Source organism: Gigantopelta aegis, chromosome 4, assembly GCF_016097555.1.
Source record: "Gigantopelta aegis isolate Gae_Host chromosome 4, Gae_host_genome, whole genome shotgun sequence".
In the NCBI taxonomy this organism is placed as follows: Eukaryota; Metazoa; Mollusca; class Gastropoda; order Neomphalida; family Peltospiridae; genus Gigantopelta; species Gigantopelta aegis.
The window spans coordinates 1,427,834-1,443,785 of NC_054702.1; the positions used below are offsets into that span (position 1 = coordinate 1,427,834).

The window sequence follows — 15,952 nt, forward strand, 5'->3', positions numbered from 1 at the left end:
AAATTCATAACTTCTCACAGGATTTATCGAATTCATTGGGAACTGTGGCTAAACAACCAAACATACATTTAGCAGATTTAGATAGTATTTATGATAATTTATAAAAAAAAAATAAAAAAAAAAAAAAGTCGGGGTGGGTTATATATGATTAAAACAGGATCATCTTGTAATTATCCCATACTACCTCCTTGCTTTCAATAGACTCCCCCATCCCGACACACCTGTCATAATAAAGATCTGTAAAAAGTAGCTGATGGGGGGGGGGGGGGGGAGGAAGTGATCCCCATGACAATGCACAATGTTTATCCATCACAGTATGGATTTTTTTTTTTTGGGGGGGGGGGGCTAAAAACTAAATATTACAGGGTAGGCTACCACTCACATCTCATACATATATATATATATATATATATATATATATATATATATTGCTGCTAAATAATAATATAATTATAATTTCAATTAAATAATAAAATAAATAATTTAAAAAAAATAAAGTCAATAAAAATTGTTTTTAAAAAAATCTTAATTATTGTTAATTTGTTGTTATTATAATAATACTGACACACATATGGCAGTTGCTGTCGGTACTGTTGTTCCAGCTAGCTAGCCATGCTGTATTCATGCTGTATGTCTCACACCCACCCACCACCACTTTTTTTTTTTTTTTTTACCAGATTGTGTGAAAATAGGCACAAAAACCAAATTAAAATGAATTGATATTACTATAACAGATTGTGCCCCCCCCCCCCCCCCCTTTCCTTTCAGGTATCATTACTTTTGGTCTATTATTTATTAAGATTGATTTTTTTTTTGATTTTTTTTTAATATGAATTTTCACACACATAATAATAAAAATGTTAGTTTTTTTGTTAAATCACAAGGAAGAAAAATATAGTAAGCTGGTGTATCACTCCCATCCCTGGTTCTCACAAATCCATTTATAGAAACAACAACAAAAATTTAAAAAAAAAAAAAAAAAAAAAAAAAAAAAATTCGGGGGGGGGGGGGGGGGGGGGGGGGTCGAATTGTTCATGATGGGATCATCACATATTTTTGGAAAAAAATACCCACACCTTTAGGTAACGTTATCTTTATTCGCTAGAAAAAATATGAGCTTTGGTATTATAAAAAAAAAAAAAAAAAAAAAAAAAAAAAATGGTAATGCCATACGCCATATGCAGAGTAATAATTTATAATGCTTAATAGACAGAAGGCCACAAAGGCGTTAGATTAGTACATAATTATGATAATAATAATAATAATTATTATTATTATTATTATTATTATAATTATTATAAGTCAGTGTCGTCTTAAAAGACGAACGAAGGTTAAAAGCGATAATATGATTGGTCGGTTCCTAAACAGTCATACCTGGGATTTGATTGGCTTAGAGATAACACCAGGAAAAAACGCGCCATTTGCAGTTTGCCAAAATAAATTTAATAATAAATAATGACAAAACATTGTGTATTTTGCATTATGAATTGGATTTGAGATCATTTTGATTGAGCAGAAACAATCACAGTTTATTACCGAATACTTGGCTATGGCGGAAAATGAAGAACTTCGATCAAGTTTCGGATGTCCTACTATTTTCGTCACGTTTGGAAGGAAAAAAAGGTAAACATGATTTTACTATTTTCTTACTTATTCTAGACACCTTTAATATATAGGCCTAAGGTGACATCTTTAACTGTATTTGTTCTAATATTGTGTGATGTTTGATGACAATCGAACGAATGTAACGTGTTCTACATGATGCAACGTGTTCTACATGAAGCAACATTGGGTCATGACACAGAAAATTTCCAAAATGGCCGATCAAGGCATATTTTTCAGGGGCAATTTAAATACACATAGATCACATTGACATCATAAATAATACATTTAAATGCAAAATAAATATTTTAAGATGCCAAATTGATGCATTTATTACAGAAAAAGTGTTGTTATTTCACCGATGGGTACAGATTTTTACAACGATAGTAATGCTTTTTTGGGGTGATTTAGGTCACATGACCAGTTTCACGTACTCTGATAGGTCAGCAGTCTTTGTTTACAAATTAATTTAGTTTTAATTTGTTTAATTTATTTAAAGTATCACAAGTAGCAGTCATTTTTCATTTTACTTAGTAATATATATTGTTTATGGGTACCATATGTTTCGGTCCCCAAACCAGTTCACCCCCAGTCAGTTCACCCCCAATTATGTCAGGTAATAAAAATGATTTTGGCTTAGGTAATTGGTTGTTTGGCAAGTCTTCCTCATTACCACCAACAAATTATAAAAATATTTGTTAGAATCAATGTACGGTTAAACTTAGAGATAGTTATTGATCTTTTTTTTAAGCTTATAAAACATTTTGTTTTATAATTTTAAGCAACATAATGTGTACCGGTATATTTCATAATCCTTTCTGGTGATCAGGCTTGGGATCACAAAGTCATGCATTCATATTTTTTTGGTACATGTACAAAATTAATTATTTGAAAGTAAAATTTGGTTTGGGCTACAATAAACCTCAATTGTTTAGGGTACCAGACGTTTCTCCCCCAAATCGGATGTCAGTTCGCCCTCGCGTGCTTAACCAGTTCGCCCCAACAAAGGTACCAGTTCACCCCCATAAAGATTTATATGTATTAATTAATTAATTAAACTGGTGATTATGTCAAATGTGCCCGGACTGACTCAGGATCCAACCAAATTGTGGAAAGACGACAATCCCTCCCCTCTAAGAAAAGAAACACACACACACACACACACAGTTTAACATGCCTCTAAAGAAAAATACAGTAATTGTTTAAAAGTAACAAATAATTGGGATTTGGGGGTGAACTGGTACATGGAGGGAACAGGCCAAACTGGGGGCAAAACGTCATGGATTCATTGTCTATACAAAAAGTAAGTTTGTTTTCTTTAAAGACACCACTAGAGCACATTGATTTATTAATCATTGGCTATTGGATGTCAAACAGGTAATTTTGACATATAATTTTTCAGAGGGAACATGCTAAAAATTAATTAGTAGCAATGTATTTGTATCTATGCACCATCCCACAACAGGATACCACTTACCAAGATGAAATACATACGAAATCGTGCAACAATTGCCAATCGATGCATACTTATTGTTTGCTGAGAATATATATATAAAATTAAAATATTTATACCATTATATTTTTGTGTTACCTGTTTACTCCTCTGTTCACTTCACCCCCAAATGTCGATATGGATGCCCCCAAATATTTACAACACATCTTTGGTTGCATTTTGTATTTATATTCTAAAAATTGTTTCATATTACTTTGACTGGGGTGTGGTATCAAGCCTTTTCGCCCCATGCCAGTTAATTTCTTTTCAAAACGCTTGTCTTCTCTTTTGAAAAAAACTATAAAACTCTTAAACTGACACAGGAAAATTCTTGGATAGGATATTGACATACCTTTGGGGATGGATTGGTTTGCATGAGGATGAAATGGACATTTATTTGATTACAAGAAACACAAGTTATATATATATATATATATATATATTTTTTTTTCCAGAAAAATCGTCAGCACATTCTGGTCATCATATTATGGAAATATTTGTGACTGGTATGTATTTAACAAACAATAATCTTGTTTTAAGATGCATGACTTGATGTGTAAGAGGTGGTCTTCAATGTCACAAGCCATTATACATAATTATTCAGAAATGTTTGATTATACCAGATCACTTGGAAATTAACTTTAACATGTGTTATCAGGTTAGTAGGAAATGCAATCTCTGCATGATGGTTGGTTGATAATTTTTAAAACATCTATTTCAGGATAATAACTTTTACACTTTCCTTAACATTAGAATTTTTTTTTTTTTTTTTCAATTCTTCCTTGTCCGCCCATATTCTTGAGTGAGCATCTTGAATTAAACATTTTAATAATTAAAAAAAGTAACTTCAGTTTACATTTGAACAGCATCTGACATCACATGTATGGTCACTGACAAGCATGCAGGGCTTTTTCTCGTTCTAACCAGTGCACCACAACTGGACAAAGACTGTGGTATGTGCTTTCCTGTCTGTGGTAAAGTGCATATATAAAAGACCCTTTGCTGCATTAGAAAAGCTGTAGCTGACTACGAGTCAGAATTACCAAATGTTTGACATCCAATAGCCGATGATTAATTAATCATTAATTAAGCGAGAAGAAACCTGCTACAATTTTCCATTAGTAGCAAGGGATCTTTTATATGCACAGACAGGATAGCACATACCACAGCCTTCGATATACCAGTCATGGAACAAGAAAAGCCCTAAGGGTCCATCGACAGGGATCGATCATGCGTCAACCGTGCATCAATCGAGCGCTTTACCCCTATAGCTTGAAAGGAGTTGCATGCAGTTCTATGATGTACATGTATAGAGGCACTGATTTTCCGCAATCGCGGAAATAACTATCTGAAACGGAATTCCCAATTTTTTTCCAAAACATTATTTAACTTTAGCGCATTTGATTAATTATAATTTATTTTTCGAACTAGAAACTATGGACACTGACATCTGCCTGTGCTACGCTACGACACTAGTACCTTTGTATGTTACGTCAAATGTTTAATGTAGAGTATCTAGACGTTTTACCAGTCATGTTTTCTTCGCTTATTCCCGACGATTTAACGGGAAAAACCAAACATTGTGAGCTAAAATTGTCCGATATTTACTCAGTGAAAGATATATTATGTTATGTTTGCTTATTAATTTTTAACATTTGCGGCATTGCCATATTTCCGATCTCACAAAGGAATGCCATAATTGCATATTGTATGCCAGGCTTTGTTCAAAATAAATTATACAAGGGAAGTGGTTTATAGCCGTTTGTAATTATTTTCCTGATCATATCGTAAAGAAAACCGAAAATGTCCGAAGTCTGTCTCGTGGTGTATTCGTGGTTAAATTTAAACCAAAAATAAATACAAACTACTGACATGTTTTGCCTCATTGCATATTTATTTATTTTATACCAGCAATTAATTGCGGTGTGTGTGTGTGTGTGTGTGTGTGTGTGTGTGTGTGTGTGAAACAAAGACAGAATTTGTTTAATACTGAAACGGAAAAACCCGGAATTTGTAACATTATGAAACGGAAAAGGGAAAAATCTGAAACGGAAAATCAGTGCCTCTACATGTAGTTGACATGTACAAACTAATACATGTAGACAAATGTATGTTTGTTTGTTTTTTAATTTCATTATTTCCCTCCCAGTCCAACACCCTTTATCTTTTTGTAATAGTTTATATTTTGTAGGCCTGAAAATTGGTACAGATTCTTTAGATTCAAATATATATCATGTATTTTATTTTTTGATTTCTTCATAATTAAAATTAAAGGTCAACATTGAATATTTCAAAGTCTGTTTTATCCTTGAGATTTGATTGATACCAGGTAAAAAAGTAAACTTGAAAATTTAACTGAAAATTAGTTTGCTTTCTCTTGAAATTTTGATTCCCCACACCGGAAACTTGGTACGCTATGATTCTCTAGGGTAGTCTTTTTAAAACTAACAGAAAGAACTAAATGTTTACATTAATAATAAACAATAGCTAATTACATAACAGATCTATCCAGACTACATTTGTTTTTCAGAATCCCATCTGAATGTTGGATGACATATATCAAGATGACACTGAACAGGACAACTGAGGAAAATGGATGTGAAATAATCCAATCTAACAGTTGGAAATAAATATATATAGTATTTATAAAATATTTGTTTGTATATACTGTTCAGATATATTAGTGAGTCAGAATGAAACATCACTTTGTTTGTTAAGACTATTGTGCTTCAATTTTTATGTTTTGTGGACAGCTAGTTTACAGATAGGGTGTGTAAGCGGTGGCATTAATACAGCAATTGCCCGAGAATATTGAAATTTGGCCTCCAAGGACAGATTGCTGCCTATTTTCATTTGTTTAATGATTAGTTCATCACCAACTGCTGGATGTAAAAAATTAAATTGATAATTAATTCTGACCCATAGTCTTCAGAGGAAGCTCTCTACATGTTTCAAAAGCTGCAAGTCATCTTTTTATATGATCAGGACAGAACATACCACAGCCTTTGATATTCACTTATATTTCACTTATACTTCACTTATACAGCGTTTTTGTAAAATATCAGTGAATCACTTATACTTCACCTATACTTTACTTATACAGCAGTTTCTGTGAAGTATCAGTGAATCACTTATACTTCACCTATACTTTACTTATACAGCAGTTTCTGTGAAATACCATTGAATCACTTATACTTCACTTATATTTCACTTATACAGCATTTTTGTAAAATATCAGTGAATCACTTATACTTCACTTATACAGCAATGTTTGTAAATATCAGTGAATTACTTATACTTCACTTATATTTCACTTATACAGCATTTTTGTAAAATATCGGTGAATCACTTATACTTCACCTATACTTTACTTATACAGCAGTTTCTGTTAAATACCAGTGAATCACTTATACTTCACTTATATTTCACTTATAAGTCACTTATATATATCTAATACTTCTGTTAAATATTAGCGAATGACTTACACTTCACTTATATATATGGTTAACACTTCACCTATATGTCACATATACTTTGTATAAGTGATACCTCATTTGCATACAAAATCCTAATCGTTTACTTATAAGTCACTTATACTTGAAAAATATTAACGACTTATACTTCACTTATAAGTGAAAAATATAAGTCATTTCGGTAAGGGTAACATACAAACTCTTGTTTTCTACCTGTGTGTGGTGAGTGTCACAGATAATGTATTCCTTGTCTACCCGTGTGTGGTGAGTGTCACGGTGAATGTAACATACAAACTCTTGTTTTCTACCTGTGTGTGATGAGTGTCACGGTGAATGTAACATACAAACTCTTGTTTTCTACCTGTGTGGTGAGTGTCACAGATAATGTATTCCTTGTCTACCTGTGTGTGGTGAGTGTCACAGATAATGTATTCCTTGTCTACCTGTGTGTGGTGAGTGTCACAGTGAATGTATTCCTTGTCTACCTGTGTGTGGTGAGGGTCACAGTGAATGTATTCCTTGTCTACCTGTGTGAGGGACATGGTGAATGTATTCCTTATCTACCTGTGTGTGGTTAGGGTCACGGTGAATGTAATGTACAAACTCGTTTTCTATCTGTGTGGTGAGGGTCACGGTGAATGTATTCCTTGTCTACCTGTGTGTGGTGAGGGTCACAGTGAATGTAATGTACAAACTCTTGTTTTCTATATGTGTGGTGAGTGTCATGGTGAATGTATTCCTTGTCTACCTGTGTGTGATAAGTGTCACGGTGAATGTAATGTACAACCTCTTGTTTTCTACCTCTGTGTGGTGAGTGTCACAGATAATGTATTCCTTGTCTACCTGTGTGGTAAGTGTCACGGTGAATGTAATGTACAAACTCGTTTTCTATCTGTGTGTGGTGAGTGTCAGAGATAATGTATTCCTTGTCTACCTGTGTGTGGTAAGTGTGACGGTAAATGTAATGTACAAACTCTTGTTTTCTACCTGTGTGTGATGAGTGTCACAGATAATGTATTCCTTGTCTACCTGTGTGTGGTGAGTGTCACGGTGAATGTATTCCTTGTCTACCTGTGTGTGGTGAGGGTCACGGTGAATGTATTCCTTGTCTACCTGTGTGTGGTGAGGGTCACGGTGAATGTAATGTACAAACTCGTTTTCTATCTGTGTGTGGTGAGGGTCACGGTGAATGTAATGTACAAACTCGTTTTCTATCTGTGTGTGGTGAGTATCAGAGATAATGTATTCCTTGTCTACCTGTGTGTGGTAAGTGTGACGGTAAATGTAATGTACAAACTCTTGTTTTCTACCTGTGTGTGATGAGTGTCACAGATAATGTATTCCTTGTCTACCTGTGTGTGGTGAGTGTCACGGTGAATGTATTCCTTGTCTACCTGTGTGTGGTGAGGGTCACGGTGAATGTATTCCTTGTCTACCTGTGTGTGGTGAGGGTCACGGTGAATGTAATGTACAAACTCGTTTTCTATCTGTGTGTGGTGAGGGTCACGGTGAATGTATTCCTTGTCTACCTGTGTGTGGTGAGGGTCACGGTGAATGTAATGTACAAACTCTTGTTGTCTACCTGTGTGTGGTGAGTGTCATGGTGAATGTATTCCTTGTCTATCTGTGTGTGGTGAGGGACACGGTGAATGTATTCCGTGTTTACCTGTGTGTGGTGAGGGTCACAGTGAATGTAATGTACAAACTCTTGTTTTCTACCTGTGTGTGGTGAGTGTCACAGATAATGTATTCCTTGTCTACCTGTGTGTGGTGAGTGTCATGGTGAGTGTATTCCTTGTCTACCTGTGTGTGGTGAGTGTCACGGTGAATGTAATGTACACACTCTTGTTTTCTACCTCTGTGTGGTGAGTGTCATGGTGAATGTATTCCTTGTCTACCTGTGTGTGGTGAGTGTCACGGTGAATGTAATGTACAAACTCTTGTTTCTACATGTGTGTGGTGAGTGTCACGGTGAATGTAATGTACAAACTCTTGTTTTCTACCTGTTTGGTGAGTGTCACAGATATTGTATTCCTTGTCTACCTGTGTGTGGTGAGTGTCATGGTGAATGTATTCCTTGTCTACCTGTGTGTGGTGAGTGTCACGGTGAATGTAATGTACAAACTCTTGTTTTCTACCTCTGTGTGGTGAGTGTCATGGTGAATGTATTCCTTGTCTACCTGTGTGTGGTAAGTACCACGGTGAATGTAATGTACAAACTCTTGTTTTCTACATGTGTGTGGTGAGTGTCACGGTGAATGTAATGTACAAACTCTTGTTTTCTACCTGTTTGGTGAGTGTCACAGATATTGTATTCCTTGTCTACCTGTGTGTGGTGAGTGTCACAGATATTGTATTCCTTGTCTACCTGTGTGTATGAGTGACACAGTAAAGGTAATGTACAAATTCTTGTTTCAGGTGCTGCGTCACCCGGATCACGCAACCAGTGGAGTGTTACTGTGGACGCATCATGAGAAGGTGGTCGTCATAGACCAGAAGGTGGCTTTCCTCGGGGGATTCGATCTTTGTTATGGTAGATGGGACAATGACCAACACAGGTAATCTTTGACAACAAACAACACAGGTAATCTTTCACAACAACACAGGTAATCTTTCACAACAAACAACACAGGTAATCTTTCACAACAACAACACCGGTAATCATTGACAACAACACAGGTAATCTTTAACAACAAACAACACAGGTAATCTTTCACAACAACAACACAGGTAATCATTGACAACAACACAGGTTGAACAATGAACACACAGGGTAATCTTTGACAACAAAAAACACAGGTAATCTTTCACAACAACAACACAGGTAATCATTGACAACAACACAGGTAATCTTTGACAACAAACAACACAGGTAATCTTTCACAACAACTACATAGGTAATCTTTCACAACAACAACACGGGTAAACTTTCACAATGAACAACACAGGTAATCTTTCACAACAACTACACAGGTAATCTTTAACAACAAACAACACAGGTAATCTTTCACAACAACAACACAGGTAATCATTTGACAACAACACAGGTAATCATTGACAACAACACAGGTAATCATTGACAACAACACAGGTTGAACAATGAACACACACGGTAATCTTTGACAACAAACAACACAGGTAATCTTTCACAACAACAACACACAGGTAATCATTGACAACAACACAGGTAATCTTTGACAACAAACAACACAGGTAATCTTTCACAACAACTACACAGGTAATCTTTCACAACAACAACACGGGTAAACTTTCACAATGAACAACACAGGTAATCTTTCACAACAACTACACAGGTAATCTTTAACAACAACACAGGTAATCATTGACAACAACACAAGTAATCATTGACAACAATACAGGTAATCATTAACAACAACACAGGTAATCTTTAACAACAAACAACACAGGTAATATTTCACAACAACAACACAGGTAATCATTGACAACAACACAGGTTGAACAATGAACACACACGGTAATCTTTGACAACAAACAACACAGGTAATCTTTCACAACAACAACACAGGTAATCATTGACAACAACACAGGTAATCTTTGACAACAAACAACACAGGTAATCTTTCACAACAACTACACAGGTAATCTTTCACAACAACAAGGGTAAACTTTCACAATGAACAACACAGGTAATCTTTCACAACAACTACCCAGGTAATCATTAACAACAAACAACACAGGTAATCTTTCACAACAACAACACAGGTAATCATTTGACAACAACACAGGTAATCATTGACAACAACACAGGTAATCATTGACAACAACACAGGTAATCTTTAACAACAAACAACACAGGTAATCTTTCACAACAACAACACAGGTAATCATTGACAACAACACAGGTAATCATTGACAACAACACAGGTAATCTTTAACAACAAACAACACAGGTAATCTTTCACAACAACAACACAGGTAATCATTGACAACAACACAGGTTGAACAATGAACACAAGGTAATCTTTGACAACAAACAACACTGGTAATCTTTCACAACAACACAGGTAATCATTGACAACAACACAGGTAATCTTTGACAACAAACAACACAGGTAATCTTTCACAACAACTACACAGGTAATCTTTGACAACAAACAACACAGGTAATCTTTCACAACAACTACACAGGTAATCTTTCACAACAACAACACGGGTAAACTTTCACAATGAACAACACAGGTCATCTTTCACAACAACTACACAGGTAATCTTTAACAACAAACAACACAGGTAATCTTTCACAACAACAATACAGGTAATCATTGACAACAACAACACAGGTAAACTTTCACAATGAACAACACATGTAATCTTTCACAACAACAACACAGGTAATCTTTCACAACAACTACACAGGTAATCTTTCACAACAAACAACACAGGTAATCTTTGACAATGAACACACAAGGTAATCTTTCACAACAAACAACACAGGTAATCTTTCACAACAACAACACAGGTAATCATTGACAACAACACAGGTAATCTTTGACAATGAACACACAAAGTAATCTTTGACAACAAACAACACAGGTAATCTTTGACAACAACAACACAGGAAATCATTGACAACAACACAGGTAATCATTGACAACAACACAGGTAATCATTGACAACAACAACACGGGTAAACTTTCACAATGAACAACACAGGTACTCTTTCACAACAACTACACAGGTAATCTTTCACAACAAACAACACAGGTAATGTTTGACAATGAACAGCACAGGTAATCTTTCACGTCCATCAGCTGACTGCTTGTTGGCAGAGGGATTGAAAAAAAAGGAAACCGTTGCATTTTACACCCAATAGCTGATGTGTAGTTTTGTGTTGGGACATTCTTAAACATTCATTTGGTAAATCAAATTATCTGTTTAACTGTGTTCTTCATCAATGAAGATTTTCTGAAACTTTTCTTTGACGTCCGTCTCCCCCTGGAGTTTGATTGAATGTATTTGGAACTCGGTACAGTGATTCTCTGGGGCAGTCTCCACAAGCTGAAGGCTGGAGGAGAGGTGGGGATGGATGAAGGTAGAGATTGAAGGATATCGTTGGAATATTAATAGAGCTTTCAGCTATGTGAGTCAAAACTACAGTTGACATTGAATCTTGAAGTATTTAATTATTTTTGTTTGTTTTAGACTCGTTGACCTTGGATCTATAGTACTGAAATCTTTAACTTCTCAGCCAAAATCGACAGGAATCATGATGCAAACACACAACACAGAGTCAACATACATTACAGAGGTATACAGCCACGTGGAGACCCATATACAAGAATTATAGCTTACTTGAACAGTAAAAACTAACTGTACAAATCACCGATAGGTCAAAGCAATGTAACTTTAGGATAAGCTTAAAATATATGCATGTTGGGACATATTCACATTACCTTGTTTTTTAAAATATATTTCAAAATCTTGCAGCAGATCAAATAAAATGAAAGCTACATCCAGAATTATAATGTCATCACACAACTGTGGGTTAAAGCTTTTGAAAATGGACTTTTAAATAATGTTTACATTATTCTATTATTATTTCAGCTTACTGGTGACCTACATTCTTCTGTCAGGCCACCCACTCCCCTGGAAACCAGCAGCGATAACCAACTGACACTGGGTTCATATGAAGTGCACGTCCATGACAGTAATATAGACAGGGTTTCCGAGATCACCACTCCATCCTCTAGCAGCACTAACTCGGGCGTGAAATCCAAAGAGAGACAGTCAGTACAGGGATCCTCGGTCGGTGTTAACTCAGGCGTGAAATCTGAAGAGAGACAGTCAGTACAGGGATCCTCTGGCAGCACTAACTCGGGCGTGAAATCTGAAGAGAGACAGTCAGTACAGGGATCCTCTGGCAGCACTAACTCGGGCGTGAAAACCGAAGAGAGACGGTCAGTACAGGGATCCTCAGTCGGTGGTAACTCGGGCGTGAAATCCGAAGAGAGACAGTCAGTACAGGGATCCTCGGTCAGTGGTAACTCGGGCGTGAAAACCGAAGAGAGACAGTCAGTACAGGGATCCTCGGTCAGTGGTAACTCGGGCGTGAAAACCGAAGAGAGACAGTCAGTACAGGGATCCTCAGTCGGTGGTAACTCGGGCGTGAAATCCGAAGAGAGACAGTCAGTACAGGGATCCTCTGGCAGCACTAACTCGGGCGTGAAATCCGAAGAGAGACAGTCAGTACAGGGATCCTCGGTCAGTGGTGACTCGGACGTGAAATCCGAAGAGAGACAGTCAGTACAGGTATCCTCGGTCGGTGGTAACTCGGGCGTGAAATCCGAAGAGAGACAGTCAATACAGGGATCCTCGGTCGGTGGTAACTCGGGCGTGAAATCCGAAGAGGGACAGTCAGTACAGAAATCCTCGGTCGGTGGTCACTTGGGCGTCAAATCTGAAGAGAGACAGTCAGTACAGGGATCCTCGGGCGTGAAATCTGAAGATAAACGATCGGTACAGGAGGTTGAACACGCCGAGGATTCTACAGCAGGGCAGCAGTTTGGTGCTTCATCTGACTTTGTTCAAAAATCTGGATCTAAATACACTGGATCTAGTGTGAAAATTGTTGTGGACAGTGTGGATCATGCTTCGTATGACACGCCTAGCTCAGAACATACTCAGCTTGGTAATGGTGGGAGCAACAAAAAAGATCTGAAGAGAATTACTTATGGAAAAGACAACAACCACAAATATGAGCATGAAGAACATCGTGAGGCGGCGAACCGTGTTAGACGGGGGATGAGGATGGTGCTAGTCGTGAAGACGTTTGAGTCGGTCGTGCGAGAGCCACAGACCCCGGAGAACATCAGCAAACAGCTCATGTTCGGGGCTCAGAGGCCAACACATAAGTTAGTAAGTACTCTTTTAATATCACTGGTTAGACCCTAATTCTGACCCTGACTCTGACCCTAACCCTAAAGTGGGGTGATCATGGGCCGAGACATATATTTGTAAGTACTCTTTTAACATTACTGGTTAGACCCTAATTCTGACCCTAACCCTAAAGTGGGGTGATCACGGGCCGAGACATACAATGGAAGTACTCTTTTAACATTACTGGTTAGACCCTAATTCTGACCCCGACTCTGACCTTAACCCTAAAGTAGGGTGGTCACGGGCCGAGACATACAATGGAAGTACTCTTTTAACATTACTGGTTAGACCCTAATTCTGACCCCGACTCTGACCTTAACCCTAAAGTAGGGTGGTCACGGGCCGAGACATACAATGGAAGTACTCTTTTAACATTACTGGTTAGACCCTAATTCTGACCCCGACTCTGACCCTAACCCTAAAGTAGGGTGGTCACGGGCCGAGACATACAATGGAAGTACTCTTTTAACATTACTGGTTAGACCCTAATTCTGACCCCGACTCTGACCCTAACCCTAAAGTAGGGTGATCAGAGCTGCCAAGTGCTATGCTTTGGGTGTAGTTTGCTACGCTTAGTTGACGTTTGCTACGCTCGTGCCCAAATTGCTACACTCAGTTGAAAAAAATCCAGTATTATACGCTAATGAAAACCAGTAATAACTTTTGCAACAGATATACATTACTGGATGATTACCGGTAGTGTATTTGGCCAAAGTTTCTACTAACGAATTATGTTTTATTTGCCAAGCGTATACGTTTCATCTTTATCACAATTATAGGTCTACAGAGTACAGTTGAAAAGCAAGTGATTTCTGGCAGTAATACTAAAAATTGGACGTAATCTTTTCTCATTACTGTGGCTTTTTTTTTTTTTTATTCCAACATATAAAAGTATAATTTGCAGATAAAGAACCATTGTAAAACAGTTATGTACAGTAAGATACATGTATATTCAGTAACAGACATGTAGTTTTACTGTAGGCCAACCCCAGTGTCGTGTACTAAAAAACCTTCAAAGAACTGTTCTTTAGTTATGTTACGCTTGCATCCCGTGAATATAGAAAATTGCATATGAGCGTATGCCAGTTAGGAATAGTGTAATTTTAATTTTAACTTGAAATAAGAATATAAGCATTCAAATTTAGTACTGATCACATCATGCCACAACAGTTAATTTTGGGTTTATTGCATTTCGATGCTGTTTTAAAAAAAAAAAAATCTGGTCATTCATAATCCTGTTTAAATTATCCGACTTATTTGACAACATTCGTTACAATTCGGGTATGTCCATATCCCTTAACCGACGACAAGCGTTATTCATGCTAAAAATAGCATGATCCAGTCTTTTGCGGTTACTATGACATAATTATTTGGTGTTTTCTTTTGCTGTTGTTTAATTATGACATTTGGCAATGCTACGCTCAAATATTTGCTATACTCATCTTGTCATGAATGCTACTCTCACTTGTGGCTAGGGGTTGGCAGCTCTGGGTGATCACAGGCCGAGACATAAATTTGTAAGTACTCTTTTAATATTACTGGTTAGACCCTAATTCTGACCCCAACTCTGACCCTAACACTTATATAACCCTAATGTGGGGTGGTCACGGGGATGACACATAAATTTGTAAGTACTCTTTTAATGTCACTTGTTAGACAATAAGTTCGGTGGTCAGGGGCCAAGACATTAATTTGTAAGTACTCTTTTAATATTACTGGTTAGACCCTAATTCTGACCCCAACTCTGACCCTAACACTTATATAACGCTAATGTGGGGTGGTCACGGGGATGACACATAAATTTGTAAGTACTCTTTTAATGTCACTTGTTAGACAATAAGTTCGGTGGTCAGGGGCCAAGACATTAATTTGTAAGTACTCTTTTAATGTCACTTGTTAGACAATAAGTTCGGTGGTCAGGGGCCAAGACATTAATTTGTAAGTACTCTTTTAATGTCACTTGTTAGACAATAAAAAGTAAAGTTTGTTTTATTTAACGATGCCGCTAGAGCACATTGATTTTTTTATCTTATCATCGGCTATTGGACGTCAAACATATGGTCATTCTGACACTGTTTTTAGAGGAAACCCGCTGTCGCCACATAGGCTACTCTTTTTACGACAGGCAGCAAGGGATCTTTTATTTGCGCTTCCCACAGGCAGGATAGCACAAACCATGGCCTTTGTTGAACCAGTTATGGATCACTGGTCGGTGCAAGTGGTTTACACCTACCCATTGAGCCTTGCGGAGCACTCACTCAGGGTTTGGAGTCGGTATCTCGATTAAAAATCCCATGCCTCGACTGGGATCCGAACCCAGTACCTACCAGCCTGTAGACCGATGGCCTGCCACGACGCCACCGAGGCCGGTTTGTTAGACAATAAGTTCGGTGGTCAGGGGCCAAGACATTAATTTGTAAGTACTCTTTTAATGTCACTTGTTAGACAATAAATTCGGTGGTCAGGG

General features: G+C 37.2%; 1 protein-coding gene and 1 long non-coding RNA gene across 4 annotated transcripts in view; both read left to right on the plus strand.

Annotated features, from left to right (window-relative positions):
* Positions 1–15,952, plus strand: part of LOC121372449 (phospholipase D1-like) — a 110,936-nt gene that overhangs the window by 60,629 nt on the left and 34,355 nt on the right. For all 3 annotated transcript variants that reach the window (XM_041498754.1, XM_041498755.1, XM_041498757.1), the window contains exons 12-14: positions 8,986–9,125; positions 11,752–11,857; positions 12,154–13,464. In XM_041498754.1, coding sequence (XP_041354688.1) covers positions 8,986–9,125; positions 11,752–11,857; positions 12,154–13,464 — 1,557 coding nt within the window. The remainder of the gene's footprint in view (positions 1–8,985; positions 9,126–11,751; positions 11,858–12,153; positions 13,465–15,952) is intronic.
* Positions 769–5,740, plus strand: LOC121372450. Its single transcript, XR_005957930.1, has 3 exons — positions 769–1,623; positions 3,550–3,600; positions 5,625–5,740. It is a non-coding gene; the product is annotated as an uncharacterized LOC121372450 (long non-coding RNA).